The 23,203-nt window shown below is 37.5% G+C and overlaps 2 protein-coding genes across 6 annotated transcripts; both read right to left on the minus strand.

The window, feature by feature from the left end:
• Window positions 1-926: 926 nt before the first annotated feature.
• LOC307138492 (toll-like receptor 12) lies at window positions 927-6,644 on the minus strand. The gene is made up of 4 exons (XM_079836816.1): window positions 4,019-6,644; window positions 2,629-2,837; window positions 1,301-1,409; window positions 927-1,163 (listed from the first exon to the last, which is right to left on the minus strand). Exons 1-4 carry the CDS (start codon window positions 6,536-6,538, stop codon window positions 1,152-1,154), a joined length of 2,850 nt encoding a protein of 949 aa, XP_079692942.1. The 5' UTR covers window positions 6,539-6,644; the 3' UTR covers window positions 927-1,151.
• A 522-nt stretch (window positions 6,645-7,166) lies between these two features.
• Window positions 7,167-21,941, minus strand: pbxip1b (pre-B-cell leukemia homeobox interacting protein 1b). 5 transcript variants are annotated; one of them, XM_079837395.1, is made up of 10 exons: window positions 21,803-21,941; window positions 18,269-18,357; window positions 16,753-16,953; window positions 16,273-16,579; window positions 14,596-14,820; window positions 13,935-13,958; window positions 12,532-12,575; window positions 12,292-12,408; window positions 11,757-12,024; window positions 7,167-11,140 (listed from the first exon to the last, which is right to left on the minus strand). In XM_079837395.1, the coding sequence occupies exons 2-10, from the start codon at window positions 18,329-18,331 to the stop codon at window positions 9,759-9,761; spliced, it is 2,631 nt and encodes an 876-aa protein (XP_079693521.1). In that variant the 5' UTR covers window positions 18,332-18,357; window positions 21,803-21,941; the 3' UTR covers window positions 7,167-9,758. The 5 variants fall into 5 exon arrangements, with proteins under 5 accessions (XP_079693521.1, XP_079693522.1, XP_079693524.1 ...); XM_079837396.1 differs by having other exon boundaries at window positions 11,757-12,021; window positions 21,803-21,931; XM_079837398.1 differs by lacking the exon at window positions 13,935-13,958 and having other exon boundaries at window positions 12,532-12,572; window positions 21,803-21,931.
• Window positions 21,942-23,203: the final 1,262 nt, after the last annotated feature.

Below are 23,203 nucleotides of genomic sequence, written 5' to 3' on the forward strand. Positions count from 1 at the left end.
ATTGAGCTTTTGAGACTTTGGCTCCCCGACTATTAGATGGCAGGGTTGGAGCTCTCAGTGTCCTCATCCACCCGATGACACATACCCATATTCTCTTATCCTCTATGTCAGTGAACAAGTCGAATATGGGTTATTTCTCTTCTAACGCACCAACATGGCAGCCGCAGCCCGCCTGCAGCGTGTTTTATATACATTCAAAGGCTCAGCATACACAGTCGGGATGGCCAAAAAGATTAATCTCCCTTCCGCCATCCCTAGAGCACTTGCAGATAAGTCTCGTCAGCCGCCTCAGCGAGCTCTATCCAAGAAACCCGTGACACGCGTCCACGCTCAGCCTCGGCATGAGCGGGACCGCATCATCAGTCTCGGATGACAAACCCTCTTCCCTCAGGAAGAGAATCAGACGAGAACGGAGCGATCTCGGATTGACAAACGCTCACATACACAACAAACAAACAAACAGTTTCATAAGAGCTGAATGAGCATGCTCTTGATCCCCGGCAGAAATACACGAATTTGGATTACCTTAACTCGAAGCATTCAGACAAAAGGCGCCCTTATATACTTCCTGGTCGCACCTTGATGACATCATTGGCTTTCGCCTGTCAATAGGATTGCCGTGATTCGATAGTAGTTCAGACACCTGTCACGCTGGAGGCGTTCCCCCCGTAGCGTCAGCTGACGCATCGCGAGTTCCCTTTCGAAAGGGAACTGAAAACGTTTTCTATTCAGAAATGACTTTAGCACCAATGGTAGGTTGTGGTTTTACACTTGAGTGTTTATACCCTCTCTCTGTCTTTCCTCCTAGATATTTATAATAGTGATTATATTTGCAAGAGTATCTCTTCTAGATGTAACTTGTGAAAGCTGCACTCTGTGTAGAATGTACATTTATGAGCAGACATTTATAAAGAAAAGACATTGATAAGAGCAATTTATTCATTTTTTAATCAAATTAAAAATGAAGTTAGGATTAACACTTTAAAAAACACGAATCAACAAGTTGTTCCATATACTCATGAATTAACACTGATAAGCATTTATAAGTGTAACAGGCATTTTTTTCAAATGGAATGGAATAAGATTTGTTTTCACTGCTCTTTGACCACAGTCCTTGTGTTCATTCACACCAGATGTTTAACGGTGTAGTTTCAAGAAGCTTCCTGTAAAACAATTAGGATATTATTTCAAATATAGTTTTTGATACCTGTAACATGATTCTTTTTTGAAGCTTCAGTTTAGATGTTTGTTATATTGTAGTCATACTAAATGTTGCATCTTTTCAACCATTCAGACTCACCATGTCTTCCTCTGCAATGTTCCTCCTTAACCGATCCCAGAAGTGCACTCTGTCAGCTTCATCCTCTGGCCAGTCCAGATATGTGCGGGATCTCACCAGTCTGGCCAAACTATGGAAAGTAATGATAAATGTATTTAGACAATTTATAACATGATTCTATTAATCTGTTTGAAAAAAAAAAAAAATGAAATTAGAAACAATGGAGTAAGATGGTGTAAGATGTCCTCCCCACCTTTCATTTTCCTCTTACCATAAATATCACTAAAACTCATCTCATTATGCTATTATTAAATAAACTTTTAATTAGATTAACTAAGTTTTGGTAACATTTTATTCTAAGGTGACATAGTTACACGTTACATGTACTTAAACTAGTAATACCAGTAAATTATGTCATTACAAGTAACTAACCCTAAACCTAAATGTAACTTTATTAGTAAGTACAATACACATTTTTATGTAACCTATATTTCTTAATGGGATGTTAATTGATTACAGTAATTTGTTTAAATTTGCAACTAAATTGTCAAGACACAATTTTACATTCAATATTTGATTTGGTACAAATACTTTAAAATAGTTAAAATCGTATTAAATGATTAGCATACTATATACTGCAATACATAATTCTGAAATCATTCTGATTTGCTGTTCAAGAAACATTTCTTACTATCAATGTTGAAAACTGGAGAGCTCAGCTGTAATATTTTGAGGGAACCATGATACATTTTTTATCAAGATTTTTTTTTTTACAAATAGAAACAGCATTTGTTTGAAATATTTTTTTTTTTTCTTTACTGTCACTTTTGGTCAGTTTAATGTGTCATTGTTGGATAAAAGTATTAATTTATTTTTTTATGGACCTCTGACTTTTGAACAGTAGCTTTGGATGATCCAATGTCACCGTGTACTTCCTAAACTCATCTCTAAATTGCAGTTTTGCTGTAAATGCATATTTTTCTTAAAGGGATAGTTCACCCAAAAATGAAAATTCTGTCATCATTTACTCACCCTCAAGTTGTTCCAAACCTGTATGAGTTTCTTTGTTCTGCTGAACACAAAAGAAGATATTTTGAAGAATGTTTGTAACCAAGCAGAGAGAGCAACCATTGACTACCATAGTAGGGGGAAAAAATACTATGGTAGTCAATGGTTGCTCTAGCTGCTTGGTTACAAACATTCTTCAAAATATCTTCTTTTGTGTTCAGCAGAACAAAGAAACTCATACAGGTTTGGAACAACTTGAGGGTGAGTAAATGATGACAGAATTTTCATTTTTGGGTGAACTATCCCTTTAAGGGAGGTATCTTCCATCTTCCCCTAATCACCGATGGAAAGCAGAGAGCTCAAACGGAGAGATGTGTTCGAGGAAGATGAGGATGAGTCGGTGTTTCTGCTCTTCCAGCTGCCAGTGTGTGGCCACTCGAATCTCCAGACTGCACCAGTCACTACGCAGATAGCGGCGGCTGATCAAACACACCGTGCACTGACTGCTGTAGATACTCTCAGTGATGTTGTCCATGATATCTTTACCCACCTGCATGTTTCACAAGATTTTTTATTTCATTTATTAATTTTTTTTACAGTGAGACTACATGAGGGAGATGAATAAACAGAAAATGCTTATTAACTCTTTTCCCGCCATAAGTTTACATGGACAACAGTACTCCAATATTAACCTGATTAAGACAATACTCTGATTAAGAAACTACCGTGTAAACAGCAATTTCTAATTACCTTAATCTTGCTAAAGTCATACTCGAAGTAGACACAAATCGAATTAAGTCATGTGGAGTATTCCTATTTTAGTCACATTATCAAAGTGCCTTATCGACATGTTCGCACCTTAATCTAAATATCAACTATTAATTATTTATGAGTTTTCGCCGCATTCTGTGACAGGACACAGACGTAGGCCTATGCAGTGGTCAACCATTTGACGGAAAACAAGAGAGCATCCCTGGGTCCCAATGCGCACACGATCCGTACTAAATAGTATTTGAAAATAGAATTAGTATGTCCCAAATCGTAGGATATTGCAAAGAGTAGGTCTATTCCAAAGATACCCGGATTGTCTACAATTTTCTTCTTTTTTTAGAGTGCTTCAATCTGCAATACAAATTCTGATTGCAAATAGTAGACCATCCGGGTATCTTTGGAATACTCTTTTCAATATACTACGATTTGGGACACACTTATATTTGGGATTACCCATCGTCAATATTAAACCATATAAATCAAAACTGCCTAATATTACTGAATGAAATGTCGACCCAGGACAAGGACTGTGCAAGCTTTGATGGTATTGATGAACTCGATCTACTCTATCTTTTGATGATCATTTTGAATCTGATCTGTATGTAATCTTTTACAAAAACGTGTTGTTTTCTCAGATTTTTGCTCAAAATGTTGCTTTTTTTATTAAATTGAACCACATTCAAGTCTTCATAAAAAAATAATATTAGCTAGAATATTTTTGTGTAAAAGCAGAGGATATGTTCTTTCTTTGGACACATTGCATGTTCAGATATTCATACAACAAAATATTCTGGGGGGCCATGAACATTTTGTGAAAATTATCAAAAAAAAACTTTTTTTATTTAAAAACGCTGGCGGGGAAAGAGTTAAAAGCAGGTACCTCAACCACTACTTCTGTATTTCATTGTATTTAAATTCAGAACATCAAACAGAACATCATTTAATTTGTATAAACCTCACCTCAAAGTCTCTGCTGTGCAAACAGAGCCTCAGTCTCGGGTTCCCTTGTTCCTCCAGCCGAGGAGCCATCTCCCCCAGTACCCAGGCCTCATCTCGGCTACAGAAAGACACAAAGGCATCGTACTGCATCTCCTCGATCTCCTCGACTCTTCTCCTCCTCTTATGCCACTGCCTACCAAACCTCCTCTCCACCCATCCTCTCAGGCGGAAGAAGAGGACTACTGAAGGCCAGCGAGCAAAGCGATATCCAATGGCCGCCGACAGCAGAAGACAAATGCTGCCTGCTGTGGCCACATAGCAAATGTACTGTGCGTCAGTCTGACATAGCCTCTCCATGGTTGCCACAAAGTTGAGTTTCCTATAGTGCCAGACACAGTCCTGCTTCTGCAAGTAGATAACCTGGACCTTTTCCGTGCTCTCCGCCCAATCAAGAATCCAGCCATTTACACAACTGCATTGGAAATCCACTCTGTCAAGAACAAACGCTGTTAGCGCTGGCAAAACTTCAAACATACCGTCAATCAAGACCAGAGGACTGTCGCTGTAGAGACGGAACAGCTGCAGAGACGCCAGGTCTTCAAACATACTCCCGGTCAAAAAGCTGAGATGGCAGTTTACCAGCACCAGGGTTTGGAGTTGTGTTAGGTTCCTGAAGACACTTCCTGCATCTGTATATTTAAAGAAGTTCAGGTTGGTGAGCTTGAGACGCTTGAGACGGTGAAGTGTATTGATTTTAGTGTAACTGAGATGTGCTCCTTCAGCTTCTACCAAGATCTCAAAAGATTCCAGGTTTGGGAAATGAGGTGCCATGAAGTGGTTCTTGCATAAGAAAAAGGTGCAGTTCACTTTCAGCTCTCGAACTGATGTGAAAACAGAAACATTACAGTCTGCAAAATCCAGCCGGTCTCCATTTAGCTCCAGGAGAAACGTTCCCTCCAGCTTTGGTGTACTTCCCAGGTAAAAAGTTGTTCCATAATGTGCATCGATACTTAGCCGTTGTATTTTCCGTGGAAACCCATAAAAAATCATATTTAGATGCAACTCATAAACATACTCCAATCTACCAAATGACAGTTCACGAAGCTCCCGCTGGTCCCGAAATGTTCCGTCCTCAATAGCCTCAATGATGTTATCATCGATAAGCAGGACCTCCAAAGCCTGAAGGGTTCTGAAATCCTTTGCAGTAAGCTGAGAGATCTTGTTTGAGTCAAGCTTGAGAATTTTAAGGTGATGCAAACCACGGAATGCATTGAGCTGTAGGGTTTTTATGCTATTTTTACTGAGAAAGAGCTGCTTGAGAAGAGGCATACAAGCAAACTGGTCTCCGGCAATGTCTGTAATTGAGTTTCCGGTGAGGTCTAGCGAGGTTAAGGACCACACAGTCCCCTTCACAGCAACACAGAACGGTGCTTCTGTCAACTTCATATAGGCCATTTGCAGTGCTTGTACACCTGTGTTTCCTGTCCAGAAACTAAAGTCCAGGTAGTCTACTTCCGAACTGCTGATGAATAACTTCGTCAATGTTGTCCCACAATCTTTTAAGTCCTCTGCAGACAATCTGTCTGTTGATGTAAAAATTAGGTAGAGGGATTGAAGATGAAGGTTGGAGGCGAGGTGACACAAATCTTTGAAGTTTGTTGAGTATTTTTGCACTGCATTCCCTGTCAAACTCAACTCACTGACCTTTCCAATCCCAGACTCCCAAATGCTATCCAGAGACTCGCCTGTGAACTCCAGAAGAAGGCTGGAGAGGTTCTGGAACACAACTAACGAGTTTGCTTGAATGATTTTGATACTGTTCCCTATTAGATAAAGGTTTCGAATCCCAGAAAGAACAGTCACAGGCCAGGTCTTTGATCCCCCTGGACATTCTTTGGTCTCAATCGTTGAAATCCCGCTGTCTATCACATCCAGGTCCTTCAGATTGGACATTCCATCCGGAAGATAACAGAAAATATCACTAAGGTCCAGTGCACAAGTTCTGGTAATTTCTAGTTTGATTACACTAACCATTGGATCAAATATACTGCTGGATATGTTGGCTAAATTCAGACCTGTCAATGTCAACTCCTCCAAATTAGTCAAACCAGCAAACGCAAGACTTTCCATGGCAATGGTTCTACAGTTATAATCGCTGAAAAGCAGCCTCAGAAGCTTCAAATTGGGGAGTCCTGAAAAGGCACCGGATTGAACCCTCTCAAGGCTTGTACCATCGATTTGAAGGACCTCCAAAGAAGGTAAGTGTGAAAAGGCATTCGCAGGAATGCTTTCTACATCGCCGGAGATACAAAGGGATCTAACTTCAAGGCCTACCTTTGACAGATCAGTGCGCAGGTCTAGAATATTGCAGTCGGTGTATGGACCCCTTCCTGGATGATGCTTGCAGTGTGGCGTCTTCTTGGGCATGTCTCTGAGGAGATGTTCCTCGCTGGTTATGCAGCGTTTAGTCATAAGAGTAAAAACAACATTGCAGATACTTAAACCCAGTGCAAATCTCCACCAGAAGTCAGTCACACCCATTTTAGAGCAACTTCAAACAAATCTGTTCCTATTCCTTGACTCTTCAGAGGTTTTTCCATTCGCCTTTAACCTTACACTGCACTTGTTCAGATCTTGCATGAACTATTATTTCCCTCACTTCCTCTTTCACTGTGAAACACACACACACACACACACACACATTTTAAGCTCTGCCCCTTTGCTTTGTAATGGTTCTCACTGAACCACCAGTTTGTCTTAATTATTCTTAAATGGGACATTTTTTTTAAACGGTTCCATCAAACTGACTTGAGAAAATAAGTAAAATACAGATGAAAAATATCTGTCCATTCATTCAATAAGGACTCTGATTTCTGCATTAATTTCTTTTAAAATATGATCTGATTTTCGAAAAAACAACAACAACACGGTTCATTTGACATTTATGCAGAAATCCAGGCTCTCTGTGTTCAGATATAGTGCAGCACATGAGGAACCGAGAAAACGTTTTTTTTTATATTCCGCTGTTTATTTCTATTCAGGGACTGTTGTGATGAAGAGATAAGGTAGTTTTACCAGTCGCTGAAGCAGGCCTCGTTTAGACATTTCCCTAAAAATGCACAACACGTATAGCAAATAACAATCACTGAAAAGAAACACATCATGCATAAACGTTTGCACCTCTTTATTCTGTAAAAAGTTTTACAGCAAAAACATTTCCCACTACCATAACCATCTGAACTTCAGCAATTAAAACTTTTTAAAAAAAAGGCAAAATACTTTATTACATTTATGTGTTGCAATTTTTGTTACACTTCAGTGGTCTCTGACAAACTTCTGCCTTTAAGTAGTTAAAGTTACAATACTGGAGTTTTTGCATTGGACAGTTCAGCAAAGCACAGGATCTGTGAAAGCTGGAAATGTGCAGTGTATAGTTTGACACAAGTGCAATAGGATTCAGATCAAAAACACATATTACACACCTTAAAAATTACAATCTTCACTCACCTTACTGCATTACATAAAACTAAAATGGCCTGCACTTTTCTTAGGATTTGCTTATATTTTTGTTGCCTATAGCAACAGTTTTTAACAATTACAAGGGCCAGACAATACAGGCATGTTATCAACTAAATATATCCTCAATTAAAATGTATAAATAACAGTGAAACTCTCAAACAAATTAAAAAACGATGGGTCAACAGTCCTAACCCTAATGACAAACAAAATAATTAAGGAACAAAAATGATGAACATTAATAAAACTCCAACATAGTCTATCAGTAGATCTCTATTCAATATCAGTAAAGTGTATAAGTCAAGTATGATCTTAATGCACATGGATAGTTACGTGAGTACTTTAAAAGACAGACAAAATAAGAATATTATTAGAAATGAGCTTTGACTGTAACTCTAACACTCAACTACATTCTTCTGATGAATATTCCCAGACAAACATATTTGTGCGAGATGTGCCAGTTCTTAAACATAAACCTGATGTGCCATAACAGTAGATCAGTCCCCAAAAAAAACAATTCCTGGAGCTGGATTCAGGAATATCTTGATAAAATGATCACTCATTTTGAAATGATTTGACTTTGATTGTATACTAACCTACACTTGAGGTTAAATTTGTCTTATATTACAACAAATATAATACTAATCAGCAGTTTGGATCGCCAAATTTCAGCAGTTTGGCGGTTTGACACGCGATCCGAATCAAGATTCGACTCACTGATTCATAACTCTTCGAAGCTTCATGAGGCCGTGTTTTGAAATCGTCATCACTATATAAGTCGTTATTTAGGGTTTTTTTGCACACAAAAACTATTCTCGCCGATTCATAAAGTTATTTTAGAACCACTGTAGTGAGATGGACTTTGTAACGACGTCTTTAGTACCTTTTAAGGGTCTTGAGAGTGAACCGTGCCATTGTGCCAATGGAGGCCTTTCAGAGCCATCAGATTTCAACTTAAATATCTTCATTTGTGTTCCGAAGACGAACGGAGGTCTTACGGGTGTCAAACGACATGAGGGTAAGTAATTAATGACAGAATTTTCATTTTTGGGTGAACTAACCCTTTAATATTATTTGAATGCGCCAATTAATTTGTTAAACAATTGTGTAGGGGAGAACCGGGGCGAAAGTAACACGGGACGAAAGTAACAAAGCGATTTTCTCAGAGCCCTTGACTACATTTGCATTTCAAGCTATGACAGCACGTTCAGCACACAACCCTTGACGGATCTGCCAAATATCACGTGATTCCGTCCTCGTTTTCCGCAGTTAGGTCCGAAATACAGTTTTCAAGTACGTCAAGTAAATTAATGAAGCGGTACTTTTTTGTCCTGTCAGGTTACATTTGAAACATTTGATAAACTTTAACTTTTAAAATGATAATGTAATTTAATATTTATTTTGCAAAGATAAAGGACAAAATATGTTGCAGTTACATATTAACATGGTCATAGTCAGGTATGTTTAAAAAAAAAAAACAAGAGTATCACAAAAAAATCTAGCTTGTATTGTTGTGTTACTTTTGACCCACCTGTGTGTTACTTTCGTCCCACCTGATGGGGTCAAAAGTAACAATGTGCAGCTTATGTTCAAAGTGTAAATATACTGTAGTCATTCTACATTTGTACAAAATACCACCTGCTATTTATAGACCACACTTGTGAGTTATTGACCACAGTAAAAATATAAATCGGTCTAAAATATTATCTTTTAAAATTACGTTTTTCTGAAAAATGGTACTTTCGTCCCTGCTCTCCCCTAATCTATATCCTAACTTGATGACATTTACAATGATTTTTAAAATTGTTCAAAAATTTGAATTATTCGTTAGTTTTTCTTATGAAAAGAAAAAAAATATATAGAGATTAAGAATTTTTGTTGGTAAGACAATATTCTTAACATTTCTCAAAGCAGAAAATAAGAAGAAAATCGGTTTTATTCCTAAGAAAGTTTTGTGAATCCAGCCCCAGATCTTTAGATGACTGAGCAAGCGACTTATTTAATGGTCAACTGGCCATGTTATACATGTTCAAATAAAAGGTAAAAAAAATAATAATAATAATAAAAAGTGAGCAGAAACAGCTGTTATGTTTTGAAGGAGGACACTAACATCACTGAAGTCTTACAGTAGTGCTTTATCTATGAAAAGAAAAAAGCAAAGCCTTACTGATCCAAATGAATATGCTCTTTAGACCAGCCCAGCAGGAAATCACGGCCGATATTTTTGAAAACTCCTGAGGAACCTTCAACCTTTCACTCTTCCGCTCTCTTTCTTCTGCTCTCCCTTCCTCACTTCCTCTGGAAGCGCAAATTTCTCCATTGCCTCCCTTTCAAATTCCTCCATCTCATCGTCATCAGATTCCTCGCTCTCCTCTCCTTCACTGTCGCTCTGTTCTCCGTCAGCCATGTCTTCCAAAATGTCCCCCACGTCATCCACGAACTCACCGAACGGCATCTGATCATGAGCGAACACTCCGTCCGTGAAGAACTCCTTCACCAGCTTATGGAGCTCTTCCTCCCTGGAGGTCTGGTCCTCGGGATCCTGGAGCTTGTTCAGGTAGGATTGGAGAAGCGTCTGGAAGTCCCGCAGGCTGACAGGAGAGAGGCCCTCGACCCGAGCGCAGTCTGCCACACCGCTGCACGTCTCCCGCTGCCCGTCATAGTGCTGTATCCGCTCTCTCTGTTTGCTCCAGTAGTTCTCATGGTCGGAATGGTGATGGGAGGTTCTCTCGTCTGGTGCTCTGTGCTCATGTCTCTCCTTCCGCGGTTTCTCCTTTTCCTTAGGACTCTTTTTCCCCTCATTTTTATGGTCGAATGCCTTGGTTTTTTTCTCCTCCTTTAATTCCTCTCTTTTCCACGCTTCATCTTTTGACTCTCTTTCTTTCTCTCTCCAGTGCTTTTCCTTCATTTCTTTTCCACCATGCTCTTTGGGAAACTCTCTCTCTCCTTTCAATTTTTTCTCTTTTTTATCACTGTGTTTTCCCTCACTCTTTCCCTTTCTCCACTCCTTTTCACCTTTCCATTCATCTTTGTTTTTCTCCTTCCATTCTTTATGTTCATTCCCGCCACTCAGTTTATCGCTTTTCCAGTCTTTGTCCTCTTTCCTCTCCCCTCTCGGTTTCCATTCCTTTTCCTCTTTCCCTTTCTTTTTCCCAGTATCCTTCAAGTCCTTTTTGTCTCCCCTCCTCTCATCCTGTCCTACATGTTTGTCTTTCTTCCCCTTTTTATCTTCCTTACATTCTTTTTTCTCCTCCCACTCTTTAAAATGTTTCTTGTCTTCACTTTCTTTACCCATTTTACCATCATCTCGTTTTTTGTCCTTCATCCACTCTTTTCTCTTCCCTGCTTTACCTTCTTCCTGGTGGCTTTTATCTTTTTTCCAGTCCTTCGGTTCCTTAGCACGTTCTCCCTCAGTCCCTCTCTCTTTCCTTTCTTTGTCATCTTCCTTTGTTCCACTTTTCTTCTTTTTCCATTCTTTGTCTCCCTTTCTTTGTTCTTTCTCCTCACTCTTTTTGTCTGAAGTCTTCCTGTGCTTCATGTCTTGTCGTTCTATGGGCGGTACAACTTTTTTGTCTCCAGCAGGGGGAATCCTTGAGGCTGCAACGGGATGCACAGGTTCTACTCTTTCTGGAAAAGTTTAAATGCAGTTATTTAATTTTTAAAATTCAACACTTAAAAAAATGTATTTAATAATAATAATACTAATATTGTATGAGGAAAATTATATATATTTATATAAATATAACACTGTTAATATGTCACATATACAGTATGGAGATTTCCGATGCAAGGGCATGTTTTCTAGTAAAAAAAGCATTTTTATTATTGAACCTATGTTTAGGTTCAGTAATTACACTTTAATGACAATTAAAAGGTTATTAGTCAGTTATTGAAAGGCCTTATTTTCAAAAATGTCACTTTAGTCAATTCATCGGTATTTAACTAATTTGATAGTCATTTGCTGCAAAACCAGCTCCAACATATATGTATGGAGAGCATTCGCTCAATATCGTGGTCTCATTTTTGATGAGATTTGGTGGCGTTTATCAGCTTTTGCCGCTGGAGTCTTCATATATATTCAATACACATACAGTATATAACATGTTCAATTCAATATTTCATGAGCATTGCATTTTTAAGAAGTGCCTTAAGTTAAAGATATGCATTTGCTACTGGATTTTAAATTCACAGAATACATGCGTTTCAGTGATGGATCATTGCTGTCAGTATGTATTTACTGCACCTGTGCTCTGGGTGAGCTGTGAAACTTTAGCCCTAAGATGCTCCAGTTCTCTCTGCAGTGATGGCAGGGCCTCCAGCTCTTTCTTTGCCCTCACATTTTCTTCTTTCATTCTCTCGTTCTCTTGCTCCAGCTCCTTCTGAAGAGCCGGTACTCTGTCTAGTTCTCCTTTTATCCTCTGGTACTCCTTCTCCAGCTCTTCTCTCCTCACACGCTCTTTCTCTCCCTCCTCTGCCAGAAGCTGCGCTGCTTTCAGTTCACCTTGATGCTGCTGAGTTTACAAACAGGGCAAATAATGAACAGTGAACAACTGAAACACTTTAAAGGGACCATTCATAGGAAATCTAAAGAGTAAATATAAAAGAGAATTATGTAATACAGATTTATTGTACGTAACAGTCATGCAAAAATAAATTACAACAGCGTTTGGTCCCACAGACCTTGAGGAACAGAATGAGAGAGAACTGTTTTTGGTGCAAAAAAACTAAACATTATGAATGGATTTCAGGGTTTCTTTTGGACTTCTACTGCACCGTACCTGGAGTTGTGCCTCTAGTACCAATATTTGCTGATCTTCCTTTGGCTGTTTGCTTAAAATATCTGGAGGCTGAAGACCAACAGGTGTGTCTTTGGAGACTTCAGAGTTCAGCCACTCCTTTCACACACAAATACATCTACAATTCAAAAGGCTAAATAATACTAACTAAAATATAAATTGTAGGTCTAAAAAAAATAAAATAAAAATTCACACATAAAACAGAAGAGCAAATTATCTGACCTGATTTGTTGGGTCCTTCAGCTCTTTAACATCCATGTCTGCTTCTGGGAGGAAAATGCAAGCAAAATAACTTGACAAAAGCAAACTTGATCATACATCATGAAAAAGCAACACAGGTCAATGTGAAGAAGATGGGGAAGCTAACATGAAGCTGTAACACTCAATAAATGGGGATAGAAGGATCACAGAAAGCATGCGATTAAAGCACTGCATGCAATGTTCAGAATTTAACCTATAATCAAAATGTTTTCGTTTATTTTTCTAAATGTATGCATCGTTCATGTGACTAATCTGATATGACGTCGCAGGAAATTAAACAAACTGCGCAAACAATTTCAAATGCAACTGCCATGCGTTATTGGAAATCATGAGACTTCGATGGAAACATAATTTAGCCAGTGTCCAGAAAACAACTCTCAATATTAACTATCATTCAAAATAAGTATATTACACACACACACACAAAGATTTTAAATTATGAAGTTAAATAATACAATTACAAATAAAAAAATAATACGCTTATTATTAGATGGTATAATGAAGTATTAAAATGTTTTATAAAATGTCTGATATCAAAAGTATACAGTATAGTCGGTTATTAAAATATTTTGGGGGATATTAAACATATTTCAGGCTATAAAATATTTTTGAGTTGCATACAGAGATAGATATGAGCTTGTATCAGTGGTTCTCAACCAGGGGGTTGGAGCACACAAGGGTGCCTCAAGATATATTAAAATAATGGAAAATATGACAAAACAAGTATTAACATAAACAAAAAAACTAAATAATGGCTTGGAAACCCTGGATATACTGTATGAGGCAGTCTAAGCTTAAATACATTAAAAAGTCATGTATATGAATACAAATCTGTCATGGGCATTTTAATACATTTTATGAATATATAGCTTCCTAGATTTGCCATGCTTTAAAATATTTCATCAGGTAAAAATGTGACATTAAATATATGGTGGGGAGGCTTGGAGTCAAAAATGTTGAGAACCAGTGGTTTCTATTTGCACATATTCAAAAGCACATTGCACATGCAGCAACAGCAAATTACTTTGAGCTAACTTATCTTTTAGCTCCATTCTCACACACACGCACACACACAGGTTTCCATGTTTTATGGGGACTTCCCATAGATGTAATTATTTTTATCCACCTACACTAACCCTACCCATTACAGAAAACGTTCTGGATTTTTACCTTTTCAAAACACTCCATTCAGTATGATTTATAAGCTGCTTTTGTCATGGGGACCAAAAAAAATGTCCCCATAAGGTCAAAATGTACTGGTATTACTATATTGGTGTGGACATTTGGTCCCCATAACGTAGGGAAAACCAGGCACACACACACACACACACACTCTCTCTCGCTCTCTCTCTCTCTCTTCCTACCGCCATCCAGGTCCATGAGAACACCTGTGGAACAACACACCTTAGTCTCAGACACAGGAACATATTCAAATTTACTATCTAATTAAGGCCACTGCATAGGTACATTTTGGTCACATGGCCCCTTTTATGAAACCATTTTCAATATCAGTTTGTCCAGGAGAGAATTTGACTGTAACCATCATTATGAATGTGTGGGATCATTCTCTCAAACAAACACATTTCTAAGTATGTAGTTCATGTAGACGTCTCTAGTGACTGACAACCTAATAACGGCAGCCTATGAGAACTGTCTTTACTAGATGAAACCGAAAAAAAATTGGATTGACATTCCAATTTAAACCTAGAAAGTTTTAGGATTTTTAAAAAGTCACTCAAATTGTTCTGCTGATAATATATAATTAGCAATGATACATTTTATTTGAAATAAGAAAAATGCAAAAAGATAGCATTTTTATTAATTATGTCTAATTTCAAGCTAGACTTTTTAGTGCTGAATATGGTAATTAAGTATCTAATAAGTAGTATTATTCAGATAATCAAATAATTATAAATATTTTAATATCCTACGTACTGCATTTCGAATGAATCCAGAGAATACAATGATCTTTAGACCAAAAGCCTCAAATGAAAAAGAGCGCGAAAACAGGACCCGCATGCTCACCCGAGAAAAAAATGGTTCCTAGTCCTAGAAGAATGACAGCTGCAAGGATGCACTTGTTCAAAGAAAAGACGGTTTCCTCTTCTCTTTGATGGGGTTGAAAGTCTTCCTCCTCTCCCTCTTCATCATCCTCTGCCTCAGTCCTGTCCAAAGAGCTCAGGTGGGAGATTTTTCTCTTTCGTAAACCATCCCCCTCCTTCCCTTTTGGTTCCAACACTTCTTTAGACTCTACAAAAAAACAGAGCATGTGATTATTGGGAAATATTCAGTAGATATTAAAATTATGATTTTTTGACAAAAATCTAAACAATTGTATTTCACAGGGGGAAAAAAAAAAATATATATATATATACATATTTTTTTTTCACAGCTGGTTAGTACAGCAGCCATATCGCCGTTTTCTAAAATAGTATAGGAGGGCCTTTATGGATGCTTCATATGTGTCGGGGTATATAATAGCTAATGTCATTTGCAGAAGTAGGAGATGAACATCTTTTTTCTTTGCCCTGGAACATATGATTAACCATTCACTGTCCTCTGATTGTAGGGTTAGGGTTGTCTGGTGAATCAAGGCTCCACTCGTGCACTGAGACTGAGGCTCTATTTCTGGAACTCCCCAGTCACTTCATCAGTCTGGTCTTCAGTGAACCAGCTTTAAACTCTTCTCACTGCACATTAGCAAGACGACTAAAACACGCCATACTGAAGCATTTCCAAACAAAATGATCATACATTTACAATACCGTTTAAAAATGTGTGGATTAATACTTGTATGCAGCAAGGATTCATTAAATCTATCAAAAGTGACAGGAAATACATTTATAATATTTCAAAAGATTTCTATTTTCAATAAATGCTATGAATTTAACAAAAATATGAAGCACCACATGAAGTTTTTCTTGAGCAGCAAATTAGAATGATTTCTGAATGATCATGTGACACTGAAGACTGGAGTAGTGATCAAAATTCAGCTTTGAATAATATAATTATATATTTGGAATAAACTACGATTCAAAATATATTAAAATAGAAAAATCCTTTTAAACTGGAAAAATATTTCATAATATTACTATTGTTACTGTATTTTTGAGTATAAAAAAAAAAGTTTTTCAAAACCAAACTTTTGAACGGTAGTGTATGTTATGTGTTACACAAGCTGCTTAAAGCACCACAGCCAGAGTCCTACAATGATTTCGCTGTAGCCTCATATCTTCCTTCAAATGACATATATATAAATTTAATAAACTAAAAGACAAACACTGATGCAGCATCTTAAAAATATTTGGGAAATAAATACAGAATGAAGTCCGTAGGGTTTTCAGGATGCAGATACAAGCAAAAGTACACTTAAACGAGAGAGGAAAAAGCATAGAGAATGATGCATCCAAAATGTAATCAGAGTTGACACGCTGTAATGTATATATAAAGAACAACATTAAACTGAAATCAAGCTGTCAAGCTGCCACCAGTCATCATGCAAGTCCATCATCATTCCATATCAGACCTGTCAACTGCAGTTAAGCTCCGTTTTGACCACCAACAACACTTCAAGATGTACACATACACAAAACAGAGTTTGTTAAAAAAACAAACTTCTTTCAAATCAAATGAATGAATTAGATTATAAATACACTGAGGAAAAAGTATGTGGCACTACCATTTACATTGTATATAACTCACCTTCGGTTATGGTTTTCCTCGGAGACTCCTCATCGGACTTAAACCAGTCTCTTTCATGACAAACTGAAGCAGGAAGTGGACTTGATCCAGAGGTAGGACTTATGTGAGTGTATGAGTCAGAGAATGAATCGACATCAGTGCTAGGAGATACTGGGCTCTCTGAGTGACCTGTAAGGGCATCTCGTTCCTCATGATCAGGGGTCCAGGCGCTGACATCCTCAACAGTGTCACTGACAGAGCTGGGGTCTTCATTGACATGTGTTGCATTCAGCTGAGCCCGACCCTCACTCGTCTCTGGAGACGTTACCTGGCAAACATTTGGTAGATCAAGCAAAATTCAGTTACTATTTGACATTAAAGGAGTAGGAAATGCGCATTAGGAAATTACAGACATTTCATTTTTGGGTGACCTAAAATACAGAAAAATTTGTTATGGCCATCAGGATTTTAGATAATCTGAATTTATTTGAGGAAAGACACCTGAGCTTCCTGTGCTTGCTCTGATCCATGGATGAGAGCTGGGTCAGACTGCAGCTGTGATGATGTCTCTGTCTCTGGCTGGTGGGCAGAGTGCTTCTCCAGGTCACTGTTGGCCTCCGGTGAGGGCTCAGGTGCTTTGGAGAGCTGCCCCTCGACCTTAAGACCTTCAGCTACCGGACCCACATTCTCAACTCCAGACTCCTGTACATGAACAATGTCTCTGTCAAACAAATTTAATCTCCTCTATATAATTTTAGCATTGTATTGACACGATATCCTACAAAGTTAATAACGGGGTTGTGGGTCAATGACATTAAGAGGAAACATCTAGTTTAAAAAATAAGGTCGGAAAAATATATTTTTTACACATGTTGGATTTATATGATTTTCAACAACTTTTATACCATTTTCAAGAAAGGATTAAATTTAATGATTCAAAAAATGTCATGTGGTGTGACCAAGTAATAATATCATACAGTATTTTTTCAAATAGGAATATGTACCTCAAAAAGGTTTCTTAATTTATTTTTAAATGTAAAAGGTATTATAATAATAATAATTATTATTTTTATTATTACTACAAAAGTTATTCATTCATCATTTGAGTCACACAACACATACCTATTTTCACGTAGAAATGAAAAACAATCCTCATAGAAGGGTTAGTTCACCCAAAAATGAAAATTGTGTCATTAATCACTCACCCTCATGTGGTTCCAAACCCGTAAGACCTTCGTTTTTCTTCAGCAGACAAATTAAAATATTTCTGATGAAATCCGAGAGCTTTCTGACTCCATAGACAGCTATTTAATTACTACTTTCAAGGTCCAGAAAGGTAGGAAAGACATTGTTAAAATAGTCCGTGTGACTACAGTGGTACAAGCTTAATTTTATGAAGCAACAAGAATACTTTTTGTCTGCAAAAAAACCCCAAAATAACGTGTCTTCTACGTTGTTGACATAGTAAATACAGTGCAGCGTTTTCAAAGCACTACATCTGAACGCCGGCTCACCATTGGCCGACGTTGTTCACTTGAGAACCACGACGCATGCGTTTCATGCCGACGCTGATGCAGCCGTAGAACTCAGAAGTGCTGCACTGTTTTTAATACGTCAACAGCGTAGGAGACTGGCACAAACAAGAAGAGCTTAATAAAGTCGTTATTTTTGCGCAAAAAAAGTATTCTCGTCACTTCATAAAAAATAAAGGTTGAACCACTGGAGTCACTAGCTTTCTGGACCTTGAAAGTGTTAATTAAATAGCTGTCTATGGAGGGGTCAGGAAGCTCTCGGATTTCTTTAAAAACAAAAATTAAGGTCTTATGGGTTTGGAACGACATGAATAATTAATGGCAGAATTTTCATTTTTGGGTGAACTAAGTCACTGCATGTATGACTTGCATTTTATTTTTGAATAAATTGATAGCAACGTAATGTCGCTAGCCCTTGAATGCAACAACATGATCATTTTCAACCCTCAGAGACTTCCACTCCTGCTCCTGACACTGAAACACACCTTTACCGCTGGGGTAAGAAGAGTCCAGCTGTTGCCATTGGCACTGTTGCTGTTTTCAGACATTGCCCCCTAGCGGCTCCGTCCAGCAACTGCAAAACACACAGTAAAGGCTGATTTAAACTTCTGTGTCGGACCTACGCCGTATCCTCTACGCCGCAAGTTACGCTTTGGTTTTCATTTATACTTCTGCGTTGTTGTCCGTGTCAATGTGCAATTACACATGCAGACCACTCGTAGGCAGTGTCCATTGACATGTTGATGGTGTAACCCACAGTATAAAGAAAAGCAGAAGAAGAAGCAGCTTGTTGTGTACATTGTCGGAGTAGCAGCAGCAGCAACCATTCTTTCAGCTTGAGTTGTTGTATCCAATACAAATTAAGCATCTGTAGTTGATTAGTAGAGTTAAATAAGAGGCGATCTGGTGCTGGAATGCGTTTTTTAAATCATGCAGAGTGCTCTTGGTGCTGTTTTCAGTAGTGGTGGCTCGTGCACAGACAAGTGTTTCAAACGATTGCTGTGGCGGAGACTTTATTCACGAAATGAACCCTAATGTGTCCCTGTTCTTGATATACAATCACTGATTAACATTTGGTTTTAATGAGAAAATAAATTAAATATGCAATGGTGGATAAGAACCCAGAACCACTGGCACACTTAACAAAAATTATTCCACTAGACCATCAAGAGCTCACACTCATAGTGGATCTATGTATTTATTCACTAACATAAAGAATCTCTGGACAACAAAATAGTTATATGTTATAGTAGTTCTAGTACAAAATGTTATATAGCAGATGTATGGATGAAACTATCATCCCATTTCCGGACACATACACACACACACACTCACACTCCTATCGCAGATTTATTTTTTTTATTGACCTGAGGGAGAGGTTCTGGCAGACCAATCAGCCAAGAATTGACGCGTTGTTACATTTTTGGAGAGGTGCGCGTCAGGGTACGTCATAGGCTACGTGTGCAACACACAGACTACGATGTTGCTACGGCATACACTCGACACCGAAGTATAAATTGGGCTTAAGTGTTCTTGAGCACTTCAGAAAGTCATCAGCTCTATTTCAGTGACAAATCAACAGACAATTTAATGAAATTTACAGTGTCTATTTGCAACAAGAGCAAATGTTGTTGTGCAAGTGCTTGGTGTCAAGCACTATTTACACTAGCTCCGCCCAATGCCTGGTTGGGCCACACAAGATTAAAAAAAAGACATGCCTTTCAATGTTTTCAGTGGCGTAGTCAGTAGAGCGCAAGGCCCATGGAACTAGTTTGACGCAATCGACCCGGGTTTGAATCTGCCTTTTGTTGAGCTCGCTCTTCTCCCTTTTCCCATCACATATCAAATTCGAAAAGGCATTTACTTTCAATAAAAATGAAGAAAATGCTCTAAAAGTGGAAATAAAGCGCCAAACAAAATGTTAAATAATAATAACAGCATTTATTGGGTAGGGTAGGTGTAGGGAGGGCTTTTATTGTCCCATTAATTTCAATAAATATAATCATTTACACTCTTATTATTGCATCCTGTTAATGTACAACAATATTGAGGTGCAAATAGTATGTATCTGCCAAAATAAAGTATAAATAGCATCTAATTACTATTTACACATATTGCAAAGAACTGCTACTTTTACATGGTGTAAATAGAATATATCACTATTTGCACAGTGTAAATAGAATCTAGTTGATATTTACACTTGGTTCAAATAGCCGTTGCCTAAAATGTAAGGGTAAACTGTATTGTGGGTTGAGTTTAATTGTCCAAAACATTGACAAACGTAAAAAGGACATGTAAAGGACTTTGAATATGTATAATATTACTGTTTTGCATACAACAAATACGCTGTCTGTCTCTGTGCACATAATATGCAAAGTGTCTCTGTCAAACAAACCTAATCTCCTGTATAATTTTACCATTGTCTTGACACAATATCCCACAAAGTGAGTAACGGTTTATTTCATTACATTTATATACATTTAAGAGAATCAATGAGGGAAAAATGTTTAAAAATAAGTTCTGAAAAAAAAAACAATATTCACGTTGGATTCATAATCTATATCATAACCCAAATGGATGATGGGGAGCGAGTTCGATGAGGACGGTGACTCCACTACAGGCCTCTATGAGTGAAAAAGGCACAGGAGTGAAGGAGACACTGAAAAGCTGGAGGTGCAGTGAAAGAGTTTTCACTTCATTAGTATTATCCTTGTGTTTTCCCATTGGTTGCACCACCGGTTCTTTGGCTGGGAAATATCTTGGCAAAGAACTGTGTAACTAAGGATGTCAAGAGAAGCAGCACTAAAGGCATTAATGCAAAGAAGAGAATAGTGGAGTTATACTCCTCCTGACAGCACCGACAAAACAAAGCAATGGACCTACTACTCACTACCAGAATACATACCAGTGAGAAAAGCAAGACTGATGTGGGCTACTTTTCCAAGTGGGCTAACAATCATTTCAATGATTTACAGCAACTTATTCAAACATTCTTCCATTTGTGTTGCATCTTATTCAGTAGATTTGAATATTAAGCGGACTGAGCAAGAATGGGACCCTGTTCTTCCAAGCAAATTTCAAAAATGAAAGAGGCCTAATCACAGACGTACCACTTCGTGACACACTTCACTCTTTAATAAGGATCTTTTTCCTTTCGCAGTAATTTGGGTCTGCTAATAATGTGACTCCCATGAGAGTTTTTTTTTCAATGTAGCCATGAGCCATGAGAATATAGAAGAATGTCTGAAATAGATAACAGCTAAAAATAACACAGAAAGAAGCACAAAGTGCACCTAACTGAACTGGTATTATCCGAGAGAATTACAAAACTGAAAATACTAATATTTAATATTTATATCAAATGAATAATTATAAATGTATTATAAAAATATTATAAAACATTATTTTTGCAAATTATTTTTTATATCACTTTTTAAGTTCACAGACAAGAGCTTAGCTTTCACAAGCTTCTTAAAATATGAATGCAAAACAATTACAAAGTACTTACACTCAATAATTATGAATACTGATTATCATTTTACAGAAGTAACAATAACTGTATACTATGGCATTTTGGGGAAAACTATGAGCATGGTTAATGTTTGAACTGTTCGATTATCCCCCCCAAAAAACCCATTTTAACCAGGTTAGCCCAGATTTTAAAGGAAAAGCTTCATTAGTTCGTCAGTCTTATCTCTCCCATCACCTCATCCGAAATAAAATGCCCATACAAGGACACATCTTCACGTCATGAGAACATCATCAGCACAACTCTTACTTTCATGTATGTTCTCTGTGTGTTTGTATGTTACACGGATGTTGTCTGTGTACATTTTAAGAAGAGGCAACTGTCAAAATGGGAGTGTTCAGCATAAAACCCGCAAGCAAATGTCCAAGATGCACTTTACATACATGCACATACCGGAAATACAGAAAAACAAACTGACGGGTTTCACACATGGGCTATGTGAGTTGTGTTAAATATCAAAAATGTCTAAAAGTATCAAACTGAACCATACCTGGGAACTCTGAACCTTTCCGCCTTTAATACAGCTTTAATTTCCACCACTTTCTCGTGTCTTGTGCAAAGTTGCAAACTCCAGTGTGCAGTTTTGTCTCATAGACGGCTTCTGTCTGTAAAGTGTCCCGCCAATCAGCGCTTGCCGTTCAGCTATGTCCCGCCCACATGCTGCATTCTCCACCAATGACAGCATACTTTATCCTCCGTCCTTCAAAGCGCTTTTTTTTGTGTGTGTGACTGACAAACACAGGTGACATGAAAATGAGGAGCATGTGCTCAAACAAATGGGAAAAGGATCCGAACAACCCTCCATCCATGACTTGGTGAACAAGTCTGGTTACGTAAAAAGAGAGGTGTCCTATTACTTTTATTATTTATTTTCATTAATTGTAGGTTTTGGACTTTTTTGTTTTTTGACAATTTTATAGATTCAAAATCAATTTTAAGGGCTGTTTGAAGCAAAATTTGAGTCATTTGCTCTGATGAATATAATCTTTTCCTAATAATAAAAACAGATCAAGTCTCTTGAAAAATAAATGTAGCCTAATGTTTGTGATCCTTTAATTTTAATATAATGTAGGCTATGTAGTTACTATTTGATTCATGCCGTTTTTCTTGAGAACCTACAGAATGTTTTTCAATAAATAAAGACTATAATTTTATAGTTATCAATAAAATACAAAATATTAAATGTTTTTTATTTTATTTTATCTGTTGACTTGTGTAAGAGATCTGAGCCACATAGTGAACCCAATATCACTGTTCTGCTTATATCACTTTTTGACTTAAGTAAGCAACCACTCAGAATACGCTGGCATCTGTATATTAACATGCTACAAACCACATCATTAGCAACTGTACAAAAATTATGCCATATCTCTCTCCTATTAACCAACTGCAGAACACCCAGTCATTGTGGTGACAAGTTTTGCATAAGAACAACCTACGTCTTCTTCAGAAACTCAACAGTTCGAGCATGATATGAATTTAGTATGTATTACAATGCATATTTATGGGATACTCTAATTGTTCAAGTATTTTTTATATCATTACACAGTCATGATTTGAAAGAAGAAGAAAAAACATCAGGACCTTTTTCGTTGAGCTATTTACACACAAACATTTTTTAATATTATTTTTATTTATTGCACAATTTAACAATACAGATTTGAAGCACATTAATACCGCAGCCTCTAATGCTTGTAAGGCATGAGTGAAGAGATCTGGATTCAGGCCAAAGCATCAACACATCTGTGATGAATCATCCATGGCTCAAAAACTCTGGAAAAAGAAAAAGGCATCATAAATAAATAACACTGTACGTCTGATTTAAATATGGTCCGGCAATTAATATACTGGTTTAGTAACATAATATTTACTAGTCTTCAGAATAATACTT

The sequence above is a fragment of the Gobio gobio genome (genome assembly GCF_949357685.1).
Source record: "Gobio gobio genome assembly, chromosome: 15".
Classification (NCBI taxonomy): Eukaryota; Metazoa; Chordata; class Actinopteri; order Cypriniformes; family Gobionidae; genus Gobio; species Gobio gobio.